This window comes from Daphnia carinata, chromosome 1, assembly GCF_022539665.2.
Source record: "Daphnia carinata strain CSIRO-1 chromosome 1, CSIRO_AGI_Dcar_HiC_V3, whole genome shotgun sequence".
NCBI lineage: Eukaryota > Metazoa > Arthropoda > Branchiopoda > Diplostraca > Daphniidae > Daphnia > Daphnia carinata.
The window spans coordinates 12,036,933-12,060,545 of record NC_081331.1 but is presented as its reverse complement, the minus strand read 5'-3'; the positions used below and the strand labels follow the sequence as shown (position 1 = coordinate 12,060,545).

The 23,613-nt window shown below is 41.6% G+C and overlaps 1 protein-coding gene across 3 annotated transcripts; it reads left to right on the top strand.

The window, feature by feature from the left end:
* Positions 1-5,677: 5,677 nt before the first annotated feature.
* LOC130691020 (neuroligin-4, X-linked-like) lies at positions 5,678-18,579 on the top strand. Of its 3 annotated transcripts, none has more exons than XM_057513921.2 (12): positions 5,678-6,304; positions 10,315-10,470; positions 11,185-11,294; positions 11,381-11,468; positions 12,524-12,812; positions 14,448-14,526; positions 14,597-14,692; positions 14,879-15,055; positions 15,225-15,376; positions 15,565-15,686; positions 15,767-15,913; positions 15,987-18,579. In XM_057513921.2, exons 1-12 carry the CDS (start codon positions 5,824-5,826, stop codon positions 17,804-17,806), a joined length of 3,717 nt encoding a protein of 1,238 aa, XP_057369904.1. In that variant the 5' UTR covers positions 5,678-5,823; the 3' UTR covers positions 17,807-18,579. The 3 variants fall into 3 exon arrangements, with proteins under 3 accessions (XP_057369904.1, XP_057369903.1, XP_057369902.1); XM_057513920.2 differs by having other exon boundaries at positions 5,678-6,313; positions 15,767-15,910; XM_057513919.2 differs by having other exon boundaries at positions 5,678-6,313.
* Positions 18,580-23,613: the final 5,034 nt, after the last annotated feature.

Here is a 23,613-nt window from a genome sequence, read left to right as displayed (position 1 = left end):
TGTGCGAGTACATGAACGCGATAAACACGTGCTATATTGTGGAGGACAACTTTAACGGCCAAGTTACATCTTGCAGTCTAGCAATCTCGTTTGGGTGTTCTTTTATTCTTTTTTCTCTCCCTACTTCACTCCTTTTATTTCCAATGGTGTCCCTGCCATCTGTACTTCCTTGCTTCTCCATATTTTACTTCTTGACTTACAAGACTGCGGTGATTCCTCTTTAACTCACTCCCGCATGATGGCATCTCTAGACGGATCTAGGTTAACTACCGCGCTCTTTCTTTAACTGCTCGTGAAAGACGTTTCCAAACAAGCGTTACTCCGGATGACATGAGACACACACTCTACGATTCGGCGGTATACTTGATTGCTCTTCTTGGTGTTCGGAGCGGATTAGAAGAGGTAAATCCACGAGCGCAAGACGGAAGTGTAATACAAAGCAAACAAAAAGCGAATAAGCAAATCAAATATTGATAAATTGCTAGTGCGTGTGCTAACACAGCCGACCGATTGTACAAGTTCGCCGACTGTGGAGGCCTCGTCGCACAAAGCTTACAAAATGGTTCTGATGCTCTCGATTGTCCATCTTGAGATAACCACATACAAAAAAGAAAATTCTTTCCGGGTCATTTGAAACTTATGTGACCGCGTTCCCAGTAGCTTGGCGTTTCAATCTTAGGGTGGAGAATAAATAAAAGACCGTTAGCAATTACAAGCGGAGTTGTTGAGAACTCTGCCTGTCGGTTTTCGTCTGCAACACGAAATAAGACGTAGACGCTGGTGGCGTTGTGACGAGTCGGAAAACCAAACAGAAATAAATAGAAAGGCAAAGAGACAATAAAAACACAGACTTAAGCAGGAACGGCGGTCTTATATTGTCGACAGCAAAACGTTGTTGGAAAAATGCGTATAAGACAACACTAACGGAAAACAGAGGCTAGTGGAACAACCACTGAGACAAGCGAGGCTTTTTAGCTAAGTAGTAATCTGAGCGCTGTGTATGGTGACGGACGCGATGGAGATCTGCCAACAACCTCGAGCATCTCCAACGCGACATAGGAGGCTGATAGAATAGAAACATGAAAGAGGCATTGGATTTTGCATGTCATTTTATTGTGTAGGGTAAATCTTTCCAACAGCCATGTATCACGTCGCGGATGAACAATACATTTCGTTATCCACACTACTATTGCGATTATAGTACCTTCCACGGTAATCAGTCGACAAGCGCCAGGAAATGCTAATGGCTATTTGCAATTTTCGAGGCAGTCAGACAGTATAAATAAGTATTTAAATTTAAGTATATGAATTTATTTCTAGGATTTTGTACATATTAACCAACGGTTAGATAGTTTTTAGGGTCTGCGTGGCGTCGGTCACTTTCCCTAATTATATCTTTCTACACTATCAAAGAGCCCACATGAGTGGATGTGAAAGATGTCAAGATTTTTTGCAAACCAGTCATGCAGCGACTGAGTCCAGGTCCTCATATTGTATCAAGTTGTCCGACATCTAAACGTTGTGAGCACACGTGAAACAGCATTGTTTATTTCCCAGGAGCAGCTACGTTATGACGATCACGTCACACTGGCAAAGCGTTGCATCATCGATGTTTGTTTAAATGAATCATTGAGCAACAACGTGAACTTGCCTGTCCACTCGTCCCACTCAAGATTAAGATTAAAACATTTTTAATAACGACTCGTCACGTCAGTTTTTGACAATAAAGAATTGACGTGGTTTGGCCGCCAACAGACGCTTTCAATTAACGCTCTCAATTAGTCATCGAATTTCAAATAGTCAAAAGGCTAGGGGGACTGTACGATTATGATGGATTTCCTATAGCACATGACATGTAGTGAGGCCGATGTATACGACTGTCATCCTTGCCAACAAAATCTGTAGTCAGATTGATACGATGAAAGAGGTCAAATGAAATTTTGTCCTTCTTCATCGGACCTCGTTAGCAAGAGAACATTTTTTTTCTCTCTCATCACTGGCATGTTGAGAATGCATGATTCTTGGAAAACTCGACCTAGAAAGCGTTAAATGAAATTATCTGTCACTTTTTATCCGACATTTGCGATTTTTCGTGAGATTTTGAATGGAGAAATGTTGGGCAACGGAGAACGTGCTGCAGCCAAATGCGCGTTTTTGCCGGTGTGTAAAAAAAATCATGGCTCCCGAATGACATAGATTTTACCAACCTTCACTGGCGACATTTTTTTTTCGGATGTTGCTTTTCGATCCGATTTGCTGGAGTCATCAGAGACGCTGATCCCGGCAAAAAACTTCGTATCCGTGGTGTACCCAACTTTGCTTTTTATTGCGTGCTCCATAACCTGAGGTAAGAACCTAAGTTCTTTGTTGACTTTTTCATTTAATTACATCTTTTGTTTGCCTATTCATTGATCAGAAAAGTTTTTGCCGGAAAATTTTTAATTCTCTGCCGCAAAAAATATCCGGGAAGGGATCAGCGACCGTAACTGATTTGTATTGATCCGAGTTATATTGTAAGTCGTGATAAATCAGTTCGACTATCGCATGTCGTGAATTCAGAAGATGTTTGGGACTAAGATTTTGCGCGAGGAAAGTCAAACAAGTGGAGTTCCTAAATGTTTACTGAATTAGGAAGTCTCGTTCGCGTCTACTCAAAGACGTCCACCATTACTCGCGTTCCTTCTGGGGACCGTTAACAGCAATATGACAAACCATTCGTGCAATCGTTCCTGATTTAATTGAGGAGCAAAACGTTGCAAAAATCCTGCAAGTATGGAGTAATTAGGTTGTCATGCTCAGTACATTCAGTTAGCTAATTCATAATTCCTAATGAACAATAGCCAGGATGAAAAACCTTAGTTTTTTCGTATCGAACAGTTTGGCAGATCCGGCTTATTTGTATCGTGCATCAGAATAACGAAATTTGTGAATAACGTACTCGGATTCCCGCTCGCAGTAATTTTCCATATGCAAAGGAAGACTGGCCTGTTCTGGCACTACTCCAAACTAGCATATTTCTGTTTTTCTAAAGTTAATACTAACAAAGAAGCAAAAAAAGGAAGAAATCTAAAATTGATGTCTTTTTCCCCTCAAACGATTCCCTTCTCAACTGCCGCTTCCCAATTTCAGTAACAGACTTAAAAAAATTGTGTCCCTTGTTTCTGTATTATTCTTTTGTTTTCTTCTTCCTTGCCAAGGTAAATTATTATGTAATCTCAAGAAAGAAATGTCAGTAATAAATTAAAGCCTTCCATCTTCCGACGTATGCGTTCTCGGAGCCCGGCATAAGCGCCTCCTAAAACCATGTGGGTTAGGGGAAAATTAGGCTTAAATCTTCATTCTATAACCTTCTTTTGTCACCTAGCACCACTGTTTCGCGTCTGGACTCGGTGCTGAAAGAAGATGACGATGGCCAACATCCAGAGAATGCAGTTATGATTGCTTCTTGCTCTTGTTACAGGCGCTTCAAGTTTTTTGTTACCATTTCTTTTAAAGATTTAATCACTGCTGGAATAGTTCTGTAATTTGCTTCCGAGAATATCTAGTCATCAACTTATTTTGAGAAAATGATGATCTGTCATACGCTGTCGGTTAGGACAATTCGCTACGCAAAACGAGAACAGCGATGGAGTTCAATTATATATCTCATGAAGGTGTGCGAGAAAGTAGCGGATGATGAATTGCGCTAGAAATCGAAACTTTTATGATAAATTCAAAAATGTGTTACGGTTCGCTGAACACTTTAGAACCTCAATATTAGATCTAAGCGAGTGGTTTATCTCTTTGTTGACGTCCTTCATTTCTTTACCTTTGCTTCTTTCCCCTTTGTTCAATAGGAGCGTTGCACATCGTGCGCATTCGCTCGAATGATAAAGAACAATGCAAGAGAAATGAACGTGTAACTCTGCAGCTACAGGGGAGAGACACATGCAAACCAGTCAAGGATTTCTTTTCAATTTCGTGAACGAAAGAAAAACCCAGATGACGCAGTCAAAACTTTCCGATCTTGAAAAAAAAAAAGAACATTTCTTCCAGTTCTATTTTTAAATAACCAGAAATTTTATGGCATGGGTTTACAGGTGATTTTCTAAAAATTCAACTAAAGTATGAGTGGTATCTGGATATAGTTTTGAACGGGACATGACATTGTTTTACTACCCAAAAAAGGAAACAATTACTATGACGACATGACCAGTTGGCCATTACATCGGCTATGGTTGGGTTTAGAAAACGTTATCTTTCACCCTTCTGGCCAAGGTTTTCGTTGGAAACAAGGATCTTGTCTTCGCTTATTATATTTTGTTCTTGTATTTCCACGTAAATCCCGTGCTGTTTGATTTATTACCTTGTCCGAATATGTACACAGGTACTGAGATGAACCGATATTTTTTTGGCGTGTAGACTGCTAGAACGAATGACCTTCCAAATGGGTTTCTTGTTCTTTTGCAAAACACGGACATGTGGAACAAAAACATTACGCGATTGGCTTGTGCAACATTTTCTTTTCCGTCCTCTAAGCTTTCGTCGAATGTGAAGGACAGGTAATTCTATGTTAACATACCTTTTCTCCTCTGGTCAAGACAGCTATGCAATTATTTGAGGAGAAATGGCAGTTTCCTAATAAAATGTGAAATTTTAATTTCCATTTCAAGTTGTTTGAATGGCCACAAAACAAAACGGGGTGATAATATGCCACTAGAAAATGACAGAAACGAATGATATGACAAAAATAAGACTTGGCTGCATGTATAATTGGCGTAGAATATAGCACACCCACAAAAACAGATGTAGCCTACAGTCACTCCGCATTAGAATCTAAAAGAAAATGGCATGATGGAGCTATTTAGCCGTACATGCCAGAACGGCTTTGGGTGTAAATGAAATAATGCTGAAATTGTTGACGTTATTTACTGACACGAATTTAGAACCGCTGCTGTTTGTTGTTCTGTTGATGACTTTCTCTTCTGTCCCTGTCTTTTTCTCCTCCCTCTCGTGTGAAAAGCTTGAATCATCGGGTTGGTGATGAAATGCCACACATGCGTGCTGCTGCTGTTTGTTTTCGACAATTCAATCGTTTATTTTCTTGTTTGTTTTAGAAAATGAGGTAAGTGTGGCGACACCAAGATCGATTGGACGTTATGGAATTCGGTTCGCATTGTTTTGCGCCATAGATTCCAACATCCATTCTAGCGTTCCCTGCTGTATACAACACCATGTGCAGTAATCGTGGCAATCAGCAAGGACACTTCGATTTCATTTCCCATATTTTCAAGAAAAAAAAATCAAAAATCAAAATCAACGAAGTGAAAAAATTGTTTCATTTGAGGTTCTCTGCCGCCTAGACAGGTCCCACCTCTGCCAATTCAGACTAGCGCATGAAATGGAATTTTAGAAGACAGACAGAAAAAAGTGGCAAGCAATGTCGCCAGCCAGACGAAGACACAGTATCTATGCGTGTAAGAGGTTTCGTTTTTTTTTTCCATCAAGATGCACCGATGCTCACTTCCCTTCTCTTGCTATGCCCTCCCAACCTTGCGATCCTAACCGAACGTCCTCCGCTGTCTATATTTAAACTTTGCTGGGAATGTGGAACTGCGTTCTCGAACTGTTGCTGTGACTTTTCCTGGCGTTTGGGTATAACTCGGACGAGTTTTCGTTCAGTCTAGTTTCACTCGAGTTGTGTATGAAGAATGGTCCGTTGGCTCCATATCTTCTACGATATCTAGTACCGGATTCAGTGACCAGTGCGAGATGTTTTGGACGGTGATCTACCGACATCGACGATTGGAATTTCTTGTATTCCAGTGAGTGTCAACCCAGTGAATGTTCTCTTCTTCATTGGTTTATTTGTACATCACGCATTTCAACATGTTGCGTCCCGCAACAACTTTGCTGGTCATTGCGTCCGTTTTGGCTGTAATCGTCTGCGTCGCTGGCCAGATGAGGCCCTCCTTGAATGCTCGTATTGTAAGAACGAAACATGGTTCCGTTAAAGGCGTGCTTGTTATCCCTTCAAATCGAGAACTTCCACCGGTCGAAGCGTTCCTCGGACTTCCATATGCCTCTCCGCCAGTAGGTCCTCTCCGTTTTATGTCACCAGTGTCACCTTTGCCGTGGAATGGCGTCCGCCTTATGGATAAATACCCACCGGCCTGTCCGCAAACATTGCCCGATGTCAGTAACGAACGCGAAGCTTTGCGTTTCGTAACTCGTGGTCGTTTACAATATCTTCGCCGACTCCTTCCGTACCTCCGAAATCAGAGCGAGGATTGCCTTTACTTGAATATCTACGCCCCCGTTACGGGTAGGCCTGGTAAATGTTTTTATACGCTGAGACACAAAAACCCATTTTTTTTTTACACTTTTTTCTTTGTCTGAGTTTCAGTTTGTTTAAAACTATTTATGTAAGTAGTCACGTCCAAATTTAGTTCTAGGCTTTGGGGGGAATTCTAAGATCTTTCTTTGTCCCTTCTGTTGTCTCACGCTGTCGTCGTCGCCGCCCTGTCGCTCCCTTTTTTTTCGGAGTTCTGTTCGTCGCGTGGGACTTATCAACCTAGAGCGCGTGTAATTGGAGAAAAACAGCCGCCATCTTTTCTCCAAATAAAAATATATAAAAAAAGGCTAGTAATAAAAACCAATAAAAAAAAGTACTCATATACGAATGTGTAATACGAGAGAAATGTTTTGCGCGTCTCTCCACTCACGATTGTCATTGGGAGCCAGCAGAATATGGTTTGGCATACTTTTTATTGGCCGTCCTAGCAACTGCCAGCTACACCCTAGAAACTTCAGTAAGAATTTCCGTCGCATAGAGTACTACTCGCTTTTCGTCGCACTCACAGGAAAGTAACGTCCGTTTGCGGGATACGTACAGGAAACAGCAGCATAGATGTAGCTTCCTTATATAGTTGTTGGTTTTCGATGTGTGGAATGGGTGTCAATAGATGCGAGGAAGTTTTCGTCTCCCAAACCAACCCTTTCGACCTGACAACTATGCCAAACTTACTGGGCGAGATGGTGCAACGCTAAAGTCTAAAAACCTGAAACATACGTCACGTCATATGATTCGATATGCTATGACGGAATCTATGCGAAGATTTTTTTTTCTGTCTTTATTCCGAATGGATGGAAGATGCAAAGAGATAAGACAGACTTCTGAAAATTTTACGAGCGAAACAAACAAACAAGGAGGGCAAACAAAAAAGTATGGAAACGTCGCCATGCGCGACTTTCTGTTTTGCCTCTATTGAGCGCCAAGTTGGCTCATCAAGCCAAAGGGGCGTCGTGAATGTATGGGATTTTTTTTTCTGCTATCCTTCCTTTCGCCGCATCGACTAAAAATACACGCGCGTAGAATCTACTGGCACATATGCAGCTGGCTCACATTTACACGGCCATACGACCGGTATTTTAACGGTTGCTCTAGGGAAGCCTCTTAATTTTTGTTCCCCGTCGTTCAGCCATTTTTACTATGGCCATGGCAGTTGGCTTTCCATTTGGTGTGTTTTGTTTGTTGTTTGCTTAGGTTCACTCCTTAATTACAAACACAAATGCAAACAAACAAACTAAAAAAAAAAAATCTGGATCTTCAGTCAGTTTGCAAAACGCCATCCTCATCAGCGACATGGCTCTCCTAATCTAGACGGGCGGAAAGTCAAGGCGACAAAAACTTTCGCGCATTGCTAACACTATTAAGCCCCTTGGCATCAACCACTAAGTCACGCATTGCCAAACGGAGACGGAGCGAACCGTTTCGAATGCGCATAGGTTGATTAGAGTCTCCGGAAGACGAATGATTCGAGGATTGCGTTGATTTACGGGAGGCAAAAAAAAAAGCATTGGTTATGGATGTAAATCGTAGACTCTTCGTAAAACCCAGATGCAAGCGACGATTGTGAGACGAAACACGCATGTTTATCCCACATTGTGTTGATGTCCCACGGTAAGTTACAGCGCTACCATAAAGAGTTCAAGACTTAATGCTTCTCAGGGTATATTTATCTATCTGGAAAAGGAAAACAAGGCCTCTGAGCCACGAAAAGCTATTCTTGCCGTCCTATTCAGAGAGCGATCTAGCTATTTTGTAATTACAGTGTTTCATAACCATTGGTCAAAGAAACGTAATATGGAGTGGGACTGAAAGCTAGTGTACCCTTCATTTGATACTCCAAGTCTAAGATACGGCCATCATAGCCCACAAAGCCGAGCTTTAGCGAAAGCAGAGGGATGGTGCATGGGTTGCTGTAAGAAAGAGAACGTCTTCACAAACCGCAGCAATAACGCGGTCAGCAGTTCGATGCCAACGAAGTGTCAGAAGCAAAAGGCGGCACCACTATACATGATCAATGATAATAACACTGTTTTTTTTTTGTTTTTTTTTTTGTTTTATTTTCACTGACGTTTAATTGAACGTAGAGTCGATGCTTTGGCTGAGTTTTAATGGAGCTTACTAGCTGCAAAGCTTATTGGGCTTTAGGGTATGCTACAACATTCTTTCCATAGAACTAATACCAGATAAAATTAGCCAGGCTTGGCAAAACGCTTTTTCTTGGCTGATCAATCTACGCAAATTTCTATTGCGTATTCAGTGTTCAACATGCATTTTTTTTTTCTAATGATGGTTGTCAGGGAAGGTCTTTCAACCTTTACTAAAGTCATTTTTGTGCTTCAATGGTTCCAAGATCTGTGAACAGATTACGAGTTTAGACAATTTTGCTTCTGCAATGAGCTATTCATTGATTTTTTAGTTTAACGTTTTAAGAATAAAATCCTTTACTAGAATTAGGGAGCTCGTCAAGTTGGCAACAACTTACAGTCACAATTGCATAACAGGGATGCGGAAGTTTCCTGGCGGCTTAATTAACTGCTGATTGTGGGATTCTGGCTAAAATAGGATAATTACGTAATTACGTATCTAACACTGTGCAGGGAGAAATTTGGAGTTTTAAAGTATGGAAAAATTTTTTCAAATGTGTCCTTATGACGGATAGTCATCAGTCTTAAGATTTCTTTTTTAAGTATAAAAATGTCAGTTCTAAGTGGCAATAAAGTATAGTTTCCTGTTGTTATTATACAGTGTAATTAAATGCCGACAAGAATAAACGACGTAGGTTAACAAGGGGAACATCATATATTATACAGTTCGGTTGGGTTGGGATTGGCCGGGATTTTTAAGGAATATTCGTTAGTACGGGAGAACGTACCGACTAAAGCCTCAAGATTAATTAATTTCTCTTGTGCAAAATTGGCACAAATAATTGATCGTGTGGCTTTTCACATGGTTTTCAAACACCAGCCTTAAAAACTAAAGATTCACGGGGTTATGCAATTGGAAAAGCAACGTGCTTCCCTTTGAATTCTTTACATTTTGTGTCGTAAACATCAAATTTAGATTACGTAGTAGGACAGCATACCACAAATGACGAAACGGTAGTTACAAGGTATGTAAACGCGATATGATTTTTATATTTCCGCAGCATCGCCTAATGCGCCAAACTCTGTAAAAATGGCATACAGTACGTATAATTCCAGCTCATTTCTCCGGAATAACTAGCTTTGATAAGAGCTCACTCGCTGGAATCTCATTCCCTTTGGTAACACACCTTCACTTAAAATCAGTAAAGCTTCAGTCGCTAGTTAAAAAAGAAATCTTGTTTCTTTTTTTGTTGTTCGACGGCTTCACAGCGCCAAGTATAACGAAGTAATGCGTTTACGATAAACGATTGGTAGAATTTGAAAGGACGATGCGATAACGGGCATTTTATCCTATGACTTGCCCAGGCGCAATAACAAGCGAGTACTGAAATGAAGATAAGACAGGTGCATCTTTTTTTATTAAATCCTTTTTTCAAACTAAACACTAATCAATCTGTGTACTTTTTATTAACAGCAAGGTCTGCAACCTTGCTAGTTTTATGCGTACTTTTTCGTTGGGAGGAAAGTTTGAAGGAATGGTCAGGAAAAAAGTTCAGACACCAAGAAAAGCTGGAATTGGTAGCCATAGGGAATAACGTCCGTAAGTGTGTCTGCGGAATGTAATAGGTGTGTGTTTGTTAGAAGAGGACGGGTGATGACTATATTTTTTTAAAGAGACCCAACCTTCTCCACTACATAAAGAAAACCAGAAACATCTACAGCCAATTTCCGCTTGCGGTCATTTTACTTTTTGTTTTCTCCGACTCACGTAGATATTTAGCGGGGAGGGTATGCAACGACGGCAATGTCGCACACTTCTTACATATTTTAGCAATTAAGTTACAAAAAACGAAAATGTGTTTCTAGTTCTCTTTTTTTTATCATTCCTTTTTGCTGTAGTTGGTGGAAAAGACGTGAACATCAAGTTTCCCGTCATTGTTTTCATTCATGGTGAGTCGTACGAATGGAATTCGGGAAATCCCTATGACGGTTCAATACTTGCCAGTTATGGCGATGTCGTCGTGGTGACAATTAATTTCCGGCTCGGCGTTCTTGGTAAGTTCATTAGCACTCGTATCAATCAATTACCGTATGGCTGTCTCGTACTCCAGTCGTACCTTATCTTGTATACTAATTATTTCATTATCAATGGCAACCAACAATATCAACACCACCTTTATATTATCCTTAATGGCCCTTAAATCCATTGAACAGCCCGAAATTTCATAGGCCTTTGTTGCTAGGTATCCGATATATATTTTTTTTAAAGTAAAACATTGTACCACCATTTTGTTATTTACGTTTTTATATAGCCGCTAACATACTGGCACACTATCAAACTATTTTCGTAGAATCATGCTTGATTACATGTCGGAATAGTAGTCTACTCCCACAAGGATTAATTACTTTGGCCTGCGTCTTTTTGTTTTTTTCTTTTTGTACAAAATATTTCGGACTAGCATATGGAAAATTTGTATTTGAGTTTACGTAATAGCGCCTTGAACGCGTGAGAGTAAGCTGGAAATAGGCGGATTTTGCCGTATCCTACCATCTATCAGTGGAAAGAGCAAGTGAAAAGGCTGAACTGCTTTCTTCCGGAAAAGGTTACAAGAACTCCGTACACTTCTGCACACTTAATGACATCACAGAAATTTCTTTTATTTACCTGAAATAAAAGAACAATAAGGAAAACTTTAATTATAGAATTTTTCTTCATTGCAAAACAAGATGAAGAAAAAATGTAAAGCGCGTATCGTTATGACTATACAGGCTTCCTGAGACCGGATCTCAGAGAGAACCGGGTAGCGAATTTCGGACTCCTCGACCAGATAGCGGCACTGCAGTGGATTCAGGATAATATCGCCCAGTTTGGCGGGGATTCGAAATTTTTTCTTCCTGTTTTCCCCTACCTTATAAACTTTCCATTATATCTATATTCCATATCTGCAATTACCATTTCAGGGATCGTGACTCCGTTACGTTGCTGGGACATGGTACTGGAGCAGCGTGTGTCAATCTTCTACTTATTTCTCCGGTGGCTCAGGCATCCAGCGGTAAATACGTTTTTCGCAATTCGTAGTTACAAGCTAGTGTCTCATTCCGCTGCAAAAAGTATTGCTTCCTAATAGTACGCGGAACATATCAGGAAATAGAAATACTATCCCCACGTCGAATTTCTGAATTTGCCTTACAGTGTTCGTAATTCGAAGTGTATGTTGCAAGCATTGTTAAACCAGTTCGTAGTATATTGGCTTATTCCTTATTGTTTTAGTCTAAAACATGTTATAGCAAGCTGATATCAAAGTGAAAGCGCACTAATTATTTTACGGTTAACATCTCGCGCCAGCTCGGCTGATGTACAAGGCAAATAACTTCGAACTGCGGTACTCATTAGCGTAATGATTTTTTATTTCACATTTTCTTTCCCTCTTGATGATACCAAAAACCCACAGAATCAAACAAATGAAAATGTCTGTATGGAAAGAATGAAATCCATCAGCTGTACGATGAAGTGACGTGTGACATTCGAGCGTCATTTTGCATCTGACGCACGAACAGAGGCTTTTTCAAACCCCTGTTCAAAGCCAAACTTCGGCTTGTAAAACAGTGATGAAGGCAGTTGATTTCCAAAAAATCGGCATCAAGTTAAGGAGGCATCAATTCAAAAGCGCTCCTTTCATCATCAAGTTGAGCGTTTTTTGTCATTGCCGTAGTTCATATTTGAACGTAGTCCCACAGTGTAAGGCGTTTCTTTTCCAAAACGATTATTCTCCATATCTAGGCCCAAGCTGATGTTTAGTTCTTCTTGTTGTCCTTCTGGCAACGTACGTCCAAGTGGTTCGACAATAGCATTCGTCTTTCGACATGTTAGATGGGATGTAAAGGACAGACAGATCAACAGCTCATCTCGAAAGGCCGACAATCAGCTCTTTCGGCCGACACTACATGTCGTTTATTGTCCTATTTTCGCATCACGTAGACGTTATTTCCTTGTCTAAACCCTTATGTCTCTTTTGACGGATCAATTTCCTTACCTTCTCTAGCAATTCGGAAACCTATACTCTTGATAATGGCATGTTCTGACGCCTTTGTTTTTGTTGATCTATAGGTTTGTTTCACCGAGCCATTCTGATGAGCGGAACGGCTCTTGCCGATTGGGCTGTAGCCGAGAACCCGCTACGATATACGTTGCAAGCGGCTCAGCAAGTTGACTGTCCCCTGGCCGAAAGAGACGATGAATTAGCAGCCTGTCTCCGGTTTAAACGAGTGACGGAGCTCATGAATGTGCGCTTACAGGCTCCGCTCTACGCCAGTCCGTTGGCACCTCTCGTTGACGGCATTGTTGTTCCAAACGAACCCCGCCAGTCGATGAAAACCTACAACGAACTATTTGGAAGGTTAGTTTTCAGTCGCAGTTCTAATTTCCGCTAAATATGACGCCCAGCTATTTTGATTTTCATCAACTCAATCACAAAATGTTCATCAAAGGATCTTATACTTCAAAAGATGCGAGAAAGCTCGTGACTTTGTTTGGCTACAGGCAATCCGTTAGACTTGAGGGTTGGGTATAGGAAAGCTAATGAAGTCGAAGCTCGTTACGTATAGAGGATACGGTTACTAGTCATTGCTGCATTGGTCGAATTGCCAATGTATTCCTTTTTTGGTGTCACGTTAGTTAATAGCATTCGATGCAAATATTGGCAAACATGTTTTATCTTGCAAAATCCGGATATCTACGCTGATTTTGCTACCACCTAAATGTTTCTCAGTGGCGTCGTGCTATTTAGTCCTTTGCGCTGATTGATTGTAACGGAGAGTGCTAAATAAGACTCCAATCAACCAAACTCAAATCAGTACGTCCATTCGGGATGCGATGTTCAATTGCACTCAAAATGCAATCATTTTCAAGTGCTGTGGAAGACTGAGCGTGCGTAGATAACCGATAACGCCACACTACTATCGCAATCAGCATCTTATTTCCATCTTTTTTTCTGCAAATAATAGAATGTACCAGTTTAATTTTCGGATATTCCCTTGTCATTTTGAAGATTTACAAATCGCAACTGTCTTATTTAGGTGACTTCCCTTTTCCTGTTTTCGAACCATACTTGACTATTTAATGTCGTGTATCATGATTATCCAGTTGGTCGTGAGTGCGTGTCACCTGGAGGGTGCCATTTCAAGTAAAGATACTCGAAATCATTGGCCAATTTCAGTATGACTTCGCAAACTTTATACGGTGTTTGATTGCAGCTAGATTATCTGTGTGCATTGTTGCACCGCCTTTTAGCCTCTTAGTCCATAAAGCATTTCACCGTACATTTCTTTATCTTGCATGCCCCAAAATGGATGCGTAGGAAAAAAAAGTTGTGATTGCTCCATGATGCAGCAACCAATCTTCTTCACGTTTTATCGATACTTTCTCCTAAGTGTGTCAAAGAAAAAGAAGCGTAGAAGGAAAACGCACGTTTGGATACTGAGGGCATACTAGTATGCATCTAGAATGGGTTTTGTTTGTTAGAAACGATTGCACTTATCCAGAAGTACCTGAAATGATTCTAGTTCATGGGGAGTGAGGGTCCATGTCGACGTACAATGCGGTAATTGTCTTGGTACCATAACAGAAGAGGTCATATAAGAACTAGGGGGAGACGGAAGTCACAGATCTTTTATTGAGTCGTAGGCATTAGGCAGTGAATGCATCCAGAAGTGTAGAGCACTTATATTGCTGGAGCACTTACGGGTCATCTCAACCCATTAAAACGTCATGACTCACCAAGGAGAAGGACGTCGGTGTCGCTCGTTCGTTCGTTCGGTGTCGTCTGGGCAAACCCAAGTTTTGGGTCTACCTATGCGACTATCACGTCATTTCTTAATTTCTACGTTATTCGCTTCAATATTTCCGTTTCTTGAAACATACGTTAACATATGCTACTAACAGTTTTATCGTTTTAAGTTTACAACGTTTCCAGAACATTTAAAACCAGATACTAATTGATATCTTATGTTTGTTTTTTTGTCGCCCTTTCCAGATATGACGTAATGTATGGCGTAACGCAGTCGGAGAGCTTCCACCTTTTGAATGCTGCCACGCTGCAGTTCGGTTTGACGGTATTCAATAATAGAAGCGCAATGTAAGTATTAGTAACAGGCATTGCAGTGAAGAATTTTTGTAATTTAGGAAACTGAAAGAAATCGCATCATTCGTACCTACGTCCGTAACTCCTACGCTTCCAATATCGACCAAGTAACTGCCGCCATCCGCAAGGAGTACACGGTAAGAAGACCAAAATTGAGTTTTCCGTTGCTCATTTAATTTTCCGAACACGCTTGTCTGCACTTCTGCTTTCCAACCTAATCTTTTTTTTTTTTTTACCCCACCAACTGATCATCGTTCCTTATCGAACGTCATATGTATCGCCTGATTCACGACGCTGCCATACCGCCATGTAACCTCGTCAAGGATTGGAAGAATCCCGTTCGCGACACGGAGGAATACCGCGATTCGATTTTGGAAATTCTGAGCGACGCCCGGGTCGTTGCTCCTGTCATCCAGATGGCCGATTTACATTCGGCCATTCGCCAGCGATCTTACTTCTACGTTTTTACCCATCAGACAACCAATGGCGACTATCCTCAGGTAATCCGACAGCAACAACTTGACCATCAGTATTCCCACCATGGGTATGATGCTGTAACAAGATTCAGACGTCCAAACTAATGCCAAGTTACGATTACTCTGCAAACTTGTTTCGCTCCTGTGCGAGCCCCATGAATGACATCAACTTGTTTGTGTTACACATTTATAGGACTGGGGTAGTATCCACGGCGAGGAGTTGGCTTACGTGTTCGGTATGCCGTTGGTAGGCGGAACAAACCATCTTTCGGCCAACTACACTCGGGCTGAAATGCTGCTCTCTGAAATTGTAATCACTTACTGGGCCAATTTCGCTCGCACTGGGTAAGTTCGCACCCTCCCCAATCCGCAACAAAAAAACAACGGGAAGTTGAACGTGCTAAACGGTTAATTGCGAAGACGAGGATTTACAAACCTGAGCTTCCGTGACGTGTCATAACTGTAGATTACTACTGAGTGTGGGGCTTTAGCTTACTTAATGCGTATTGCATTGCGATTATGGTTGATTGCAGAAATCCTAACTTCCCTCCGCGGCAAAAGTTTCTAACTACAGCCAACAGTCGTGACCGATTTGAGCCCACGTACGTGCAGTGGCCAGCCTACGACCGGCATTCCCAAAAGTACCTCAACATTGGTATGTGGTGTTCAATACCAAAGCATCCTATTCTGCAACGTTTCCTCAACTATTTCGATCGTTGGTATAATGTAATCTAGATTTGCGTCCCAAAGTGAAAGATCACTATCGCGCTGACAAGATGGCCCTGTGGTCCAAGTTGATTCCAGAGCTCATGTCCACTGGCAATGGCAAAGTTTATCCATCCAGCAGCGGGGATGAAGACGAAGCTGAAGCTGCACCCGGTGGTAAAGAATGTAGATCTCTTTCTTTTTTGTGAGTCATCACTGAACACAGCATTTGTTTGACACATCACTGTAGGGTCTTCAGCTGCCGAACCAGATTCCAGCAGCCATTCTCCATCAGCGGTGATGGGTGCCCAACCAGAAGTTGACCAGCAACCCTCTGGAGGTTTCCAGTTCTTCCCAAGTGGACCTGTGAAAGGAGACCGTGGCAATTCTTCTAGAACCGAGGACGGCCGAGACGTTGCCACGCAGACCGGTGGCATTGCTCTCAGCATCGTCATCGTCATTGGCATCTGTTTCTTGGTGCTCAACGTCTGTGCTTGCGCCGGCGTTTTCTATCAGCGCGATCGCGTCCGCTTCAAAGAAATACTCTTGCAGCGACAGTACAAATTGAGGTCGGGAAACCAAGGAGAAGATCGCCCGGCTCCTACTTCCGGAGCTCAAGCCCCTGCTGCCGCCAGGGAAACTCTGCTTGCCTTGCACAGAGTTGAAGAAGACTTTACAGAATTGGACGGAAGTGGCAATGGCATGGAGATCGGCTTTCCTCATCAAGCCAGCACAAGCACGATGGATCCGCATACAAAAGTCAGCCAGTGGATGGCTCAAGAGGTCACCATCGAGCGGTGTCCTACTCCACCTGTCAATAACAGGCTGACTAAGCCGCCACAGGACAAACTGGGCGGATCGGATCGATATGATTCGCGCGGTTGCGATTCCGAAGATTCCGCATCGGCCTTGTTTCCGCTTCTGACGAAATCCGCTAAGACTAGCGACATCTATGGGTTATTGCCAGTGCAGGAGGAAAATACAGCCGGCGAGAAACAGCGAATCAAAACAGGACAATCGTCAGATTTGGTCAGTCAAACCCATGACAATGGTTCATTTTTAAAATTCGGAGACTTGGGACACGTCGGAGAAAGCAGTCCGCCATTTGCCGATTCCGCAAGTTCTGCCCGCACGGTAAGCCGTTCGTCAATGGGTCGCCGCAAGGCGCGTAGCAAAAGTCAGTTAGGATCGCAACGATCGATCACGACGAAACGAGACGTTGCAGTTGGAGATGACGAAGACGATGGCAGCTACCGTGTTGCTCTTGACAACGAAGAAGATCGTAGATCGTCAGCTGTTTACGGCTGCGGAACCATGGATACCATTCGCCGACTCAATTTGCCCAAAGTCTTACCCGATTTACCTCTCCAAGACGTGCCAGCAGGAGCGACAGCATCATCGAGCGTACCTTTTACGATGGGTAAATCGAACTTATCAAACATCGCCCTACCCGACCGTTCACCGCCGTATACAATACCTCACGCTGGACTGCAAACTAGCGTCGATTCCGTGGAACGATCCGCCCTGTTGAACAAAAATCAGTGTCAAGCTGGGGGGCCTCCATCCGCTTCAGCTCCTCCGTACTCGGATGTGAAGAAACAGTCGAAATCACGCCGCAAACAGCCGGATAATGTCCCATCAACGATGAGCAGTGAAGCAGTTTGCACACTGTCCAGTCCTACTTCGACGATCGTTAAAACCAATTTACCTCAAACCGTTGTTGTTGCGCCTCATCCGCGGGCAACCGTTGCGCATTCGTCAACGGCCAATAGAAGCGTGACTCCATCATCGACGCAACAACCGGAGCCTTGCCTGGTAGTTCGTCCTGGACCACGTCAACCCACAATAACTATGACTAGAAGTCATGGAGGTAATAACTATGAGTCTGTTGCTAACGACACCGAATCTCCTTCGGCTACTGGTGATGTGGTCCTACGACGACCGAGGCAGCAAGAGGCTAGCACAAGTTCTAGACCTGCTAGTCGCAATTCGAGGTCGTGGTACGCCCAATACAGTCAGTCGTTTATTTCACAGTCCATCGATCAGGAGAGTGACAAGAACGACAATTGAGATAGATTACTATTTACCACCTTTTTCACGTTTTTCCTTTTTTTTTTTTATTCAAAAGTTTATAACACGGTAACTTCCTGGAATATACCCCTCGCTACCTCACGAGTTGTCGCCATAATTTCTAATACCCCTCTCGGTGTTTTCAATGTCGCTCTGGTTATTTATTGATCTAGCCTGTTGAGAGGGGGGGAAAACAAGTCACTATCTAACACTACCCTAAGTTTCTACCGCGTACATCTTGCCATCTCCACATGTTCTTTTGTTTCTTCACCTTTAGACACGATTCCCTCTTTAAAACTTGCTATAAATCAGCAATCAACACTTGCATATAACTTGATGTACTATTTTAAAGGAAAGTTAGGCTAAAATATTTGGCTAGTAGTGGATAATGTATACGCTGTATACATACTGTTTACACTCCATTCCGGAGCGATCCTTGCCTACACCGACACTTTTGCCCTTGCTGTTTTACCTTTGGCATTTCATTTTTTAAACGGAAAACAGAACATGGGCGGTTTTTTCTACTCGTTGGACCCTTCTTTTTTGCAATGGTTGTTCTTATTTTTGAGACTAGGGTCTGAAGCGGAGATCACTATGCTGAATGTAGATCTAATCGATTTTTTATAGCCTTAAATTTGTATTGAACGCTAATGATGGACATAATCGCTGCGCAAGGATTTGTATAAAATTGACAAAAATGAAATCAATTTAAAGATCCCCAAATGACAGACAGGTCATACGTTTTAATACAACACATTCTCATCTTTGATAAACCCTTCGTTCATTCTTTTACTCACTGTTTTATCTGTATACTTTTATGACATTTTACTATACTAAAACTATAGTTGTTTAGGTTCACATCTACTCCAGGCTTTCATTTTCGCTTTGCTGGCTTTCGATTTAGTGGAGGAAGATGATTGACGTGGAGTAAATCGCGTCGCCGGATGAAGAGGAAAACGATAACTGCCGTAACAAAGTTATCCCACGTAACGAAATCACCGTTGGAGTTTCGGGTTCTGTATATAGGCGCCATACAATTTATATGCAGCAGCTATTGAAGTATACGGTCGGCTATCGACGACCCTCTTAAGACCTTCTGGAAAAATAGCTAGGCTTTCTACCGCTTCCCTACGGGGGAAGAAGTTCTCGATCGGTATTAGGGCTGTTTCCCATTTGCAGATGGCTCCTCTTTCTCTCGTCATCGTACGCTCACGCTCCATCCAACGTGATTACGCAATAGGATGCAGAACGGAGCGAGAGAAATAGAAAAGGGGGACACAGCTGCGGCTCGTCGACTCTCCCATCAGTGGCCCAAAACGACGGAAGGTCAAATTGAATACGGTATTTAATGTAAAGCGGAAATCGTCCGGGCATGGGTCTCGACATCCTATTTGATTACAGTGTGAGGCAAGAGAGACTTTATGATAAAGCTGAATCAATGAAGGTGGAAGATGTCGTAGAATATTTGCTATTTTCTTTTCTAAATATGTTTTTTTTCTATTCCAGGGAAACCGTAGTATCGTACTTTGATTGGTTCCACGTAATGGCCAACTGACAGACGGGGCTAAAACGACGCAAAAATTTAGATCTGATGAGAGAGGCGTTCTTTCCCTAGATTTCCCTCCATTTTCTGCGTTTGTCTGCGAAAATTATGCGCGTGAATTAATGACGAATGGCTGTAGGTAGGAAATGGCAATATCAAAATTCTCGATCATCGGATATTGGTTAGAGGGTACAAGGCGGAGAGTTCTTCCCCAGGCCAAGTAGACCTTATGCCATCAGACAGCAAATGTAGTTGGATTCGTCCAAACGGAAACATATTGAAATATCGATAGCTCAATCCAGCAATCCAGAAGAAGGCTCGCTTCCGTACGTTGCCTACTAACGGCGCGTAGGATTTCTCTAAAATCTAATCAGGACGCGAATCACGGGCTGCAACATAAATCGAACATTGATTTGTATTTTTCCTCTCCTCTTCCTATTTCGTGGAAATAAAAAAAAGTGCTGGACAATCAGCTCTGCGACTAGGGTGATGAAATAGGTTTTTTGTGCTAGAATACAGAAAAGTTGATTGTAACCAGAATCGATCGTTTTGTATTATATTGTGGGCACGTACATCAGGCACAATTTTTGCATAACTTTCTACTATAGGGCTTAAAATGTTTTTTTACGTTGTCAGTGATAGGATTTTACTTAAATACGTGGCAAGAAATGGGATGCGGTTGATAAGAAGCTTCAATAACACGCAAATGTTCAAAGCATAAAAAATGTCAGTTAAAAATGCATGGAGGATTATTTGAGAATAGGAAAACGCAACATTAACTTACGTATCAAATAAAACTTTGACAAAAATACTGCTAGACTTTTCAATACTATCTTCTTACTGTGCCCTATTTCTAGCATATACGCAGTGGGATGGTACAACAGGGAAAGCGAAAAGAAAAACAAAAATAAGACGTATTTACATTTATGTAGCTGAAATCCCATATCACTTCTCGAGCTCTAGTCATAGCATTAGAAGTAAAAATATCAATGCCTTTCCAGCCTTAAAAAAAAAATCTTTGTGCAACGTTGTTTGCTCTTTGTTGAATTTCGTTTCGTTAGACGTTGTTTCTATTTGCCTGCCCTAAATCCTACGTGTACCAATAAGTGTCATGCATCCGTGATGCGGAGTGGATGTCGCATCCAGCACAATCACATTAAAAGCCACATCAGAAGAAGCTTTTCTCCGACTTACCTATACGTTATGCGTCGTCTATTATGCTATGTAGAATACCTTATTATTATACTAGTATACGAATATCCGCACGAGCTTGTTCACAGAGGAAACGGATTTCGTGGATCCTACTCTGCATTTTTCTCTGAAGAAAAGTTGGGGCGTCGATTCATTACTTATTTCTACAGTCTAGCCCAGTATTGACACACTCAATGTTCATAGGAAATACGGATTTAGCCTAGATCAGCGAAGCGTGGTGACTATCCATCTCTCTTTCTATTTCTGCTCGCGTATGGTGCTGCGCGAAAACTTCTCAGCCTGTGGCTAGATGCCGGTACAGATATGAAATCGAAATATATTGATTTCTGTCGTTATTACTTCTTGTTATTCCTATTGTGTTTATTCACTGCATATGCATGATGTGGTATTATAGGCTCATACTGTTTGACAATCTGCGTACGCCGATACTTGCTATTTGCTCGACGACAAAAAATGCACGAAAATACATCGTTTCCATCAAATTCAACGGATCAGCATTTGTAGACAAACAAGCAATTGTATTTGGGCATGTTGCCAAACTGTCGGCAATCAGATATATTTACTCCATGAGCCGGTGAGGTTTGACTGTATATGTCACGCATTCTTCCACAGCAATAAGTGTTTCCTTTCTATTCACAACGACAGGAACCGTCTACACATTTTACACGAACGCCTGTTCTCCCAAGCCTGACGTCAAACAGATAATCTACGACCAACACGCTGAGAGATGCAATAATACTGATAGCATGAAAGCCACATAACAACGAAACGTTCATCACATCATCAAAAACTGAGTGCCGCATCTTTTCTTGACACTATAGGTTACATTTCAGTTGCACGTTTGAAACTTCTAGATCCTTAAAATTAACCATGCCATCTCTTCTCACATTTCTTCTATCGCAAAAGGAATTCAGCGGTTGATAAATCATTATAGAAATACACTGATAAATTATATTTTAAGCACGGCGAGATTTTAGTGGTCGTGCCACACCATACACTGCTCGAATAATTTGACAGCCCCAAGTCTTCGTTTACATTGGCACGCCGGGATACATTCGACCGTCATCAGGCCCGCAGTCGTCTTTAAATTGCATATGGGTCTGATTGCATGTCAGATCATTACGCGTCTCCTTGATGGGCTATGAGAGAGGGGTCTCCGTGACGTAAATCGTCAACAGAGTAGGGATCCTACCCTGTGCCTAGACATTGCCTAGGCGTTGCATGATGTCGTTTGTGTCTCTGATTTCGTATGAAAGAAGCAATCATTCATGATTATAGGCAAAGAGTAGCCTTGCACATTGTGAGTCTTTCATTGGAAATGTCTGATCTGAACCCGAGTGTGCTGAGATGGTCTTGTGCTCTCATTATCAGAAAAGCGGGGATCACTTGCCACCCTAATTGTCAAACATTTTCCTGATTCTTGAACCTGAATCTCCAGAAATATTTCAAAAGCTTTCTATGGTACGTAACGAATTGAGCGAGAGAGGGCGTATGTGTTACAGAGGTTACGCACAGCGGGAAAATGTACGCGGCCAAACTGCTTAATATCGTGTTATTCAAAAACTGCCGAGATTTAAGCCCAACAAAAATAAGCCCGACGAAATAAGTCCGACGAAATAAGCCCGAGTTTTCATTCATTTTTAAAAATCTTAAATATAGCTATAAATATAAATGATTTAGATGCAAAATTTAACGACAATCATAAAAATTTATTCCATTTTTTCGAGGAATTCATGGTTTTTGAGCTATTCAGATTCAAAGTTACGTGTATCAAGTATATCGTGATCAACTATATCAAAGGAAATCAAAGTCAAAATCTGTACTAACATTTTGTATCGTTTTCTGTGTTACTGTAACTACTATACACTCCAACGCCCATTTCACACCTAAATTCACTGTTATCATATTCACGAAAGGTTTACCTTAAAGATTCCAGGTGACCTATACGAACGTGAATTCATTTTCACATCGGCAAAGGTTGTTACATTTATCTCACGAACGCTTCACGAAAGTACGATCAGTTATTTCTCTTCCTTGAACTATGACATTCTGTGATAGCAAAATAGGGGAAAGAGATCAAAAGTGAAAATTGTTTACGAAAAGCCGTAAGTTAAAGCTCGTTCTACATAATTTGAAGTGGACTCGCTTGAAACAGTTTGCCTACAAAACGTCGTGGGATAGCGGAAGAAAAACGAAATCGATGAGCCTCGGATTCTGGGATCTTCTCAAATTGCACGTAATGATATTGCGCCTTTTAAGTCTGCTAGTGAATGCCTACATAAAAATTTGGTGAACAGTAGATCGAGGCAATAAACTTTTCAAGGACGACGTTTGTTCTCCAGAGTGCCCGCCTAAGCGTTCCAGTCCAACCTTCTTATTCCTTTCATTTATCTTTTTTTTTTGCATGACATTGTCAAAGACTCTTACTCTCACACTCTGTGACCTGTTAATAAGAGCATGACTTTATTATATCAAGTCAGTAGATCAAACGGACAAGCCACGTTCGTCTCCGTTGCAACCTGTGTATCCCAGTTACCCGTGAGATAAATGATCATTTAAGATGTCTCACCGAATTATTTTCTCGAACCAACTTACACGTAAAAAAAGTCCTAACATGGTGAATAATAGTCTATGCAGTGACGATGCGATAAATATTGAAAAACTTTAATTTGCCTCCATTTCCAACCGACGTTCTTTGACGCATCAATGGCAGCTCCAATACTACTCGTCATCAGAATTATATGTCGCGTGGAGGGCATGGTGTACTTCTCTATCGAAATAAAAAATTACTGTCATCGCGGGCTCTTTATATTCGGGTTTTCATCCGCTAAACATCTGATTCGGCGAGAAGCAGTTGTTTTTTAATGGCTTAACGGAAGGGCGTGCATGATGTGCTCATCAACTTATACTAAGAAGAAAAACGAATGCCTCAGTTTCTTAGTTTAACAACTCATTCAGTATGATTTTTTTATCTTCCATTGTTATCTCTTCATGTATGTAGGTGAAAGTTAGTTGGGACTCTAGAGACAGACACAAATAATTTGATATTTTA

Coding starts and splice junctions, on each gene's coding strand:
- LOC130691020 (XM_057513919.2), top strand. CDS start 5,824: ATGTTCTCTTCTTCATTGGTTTATTTGTACATCACGCATTTCAACATG. Junction 10,471..11,184: donor TTTCCGGCTCGGCGTTCTTG/GTAAGTTCATTA, acceptor ATGACTATACAG/GCTTCCTGAGACCGGATCTC. Junction 12,813..14,447: donor TACAACGAACTATTTGGAAG/GTTAGTTTTCAG, acceptor CGCCCTTTCCAG/ATATGACGTAATGTATGGCG.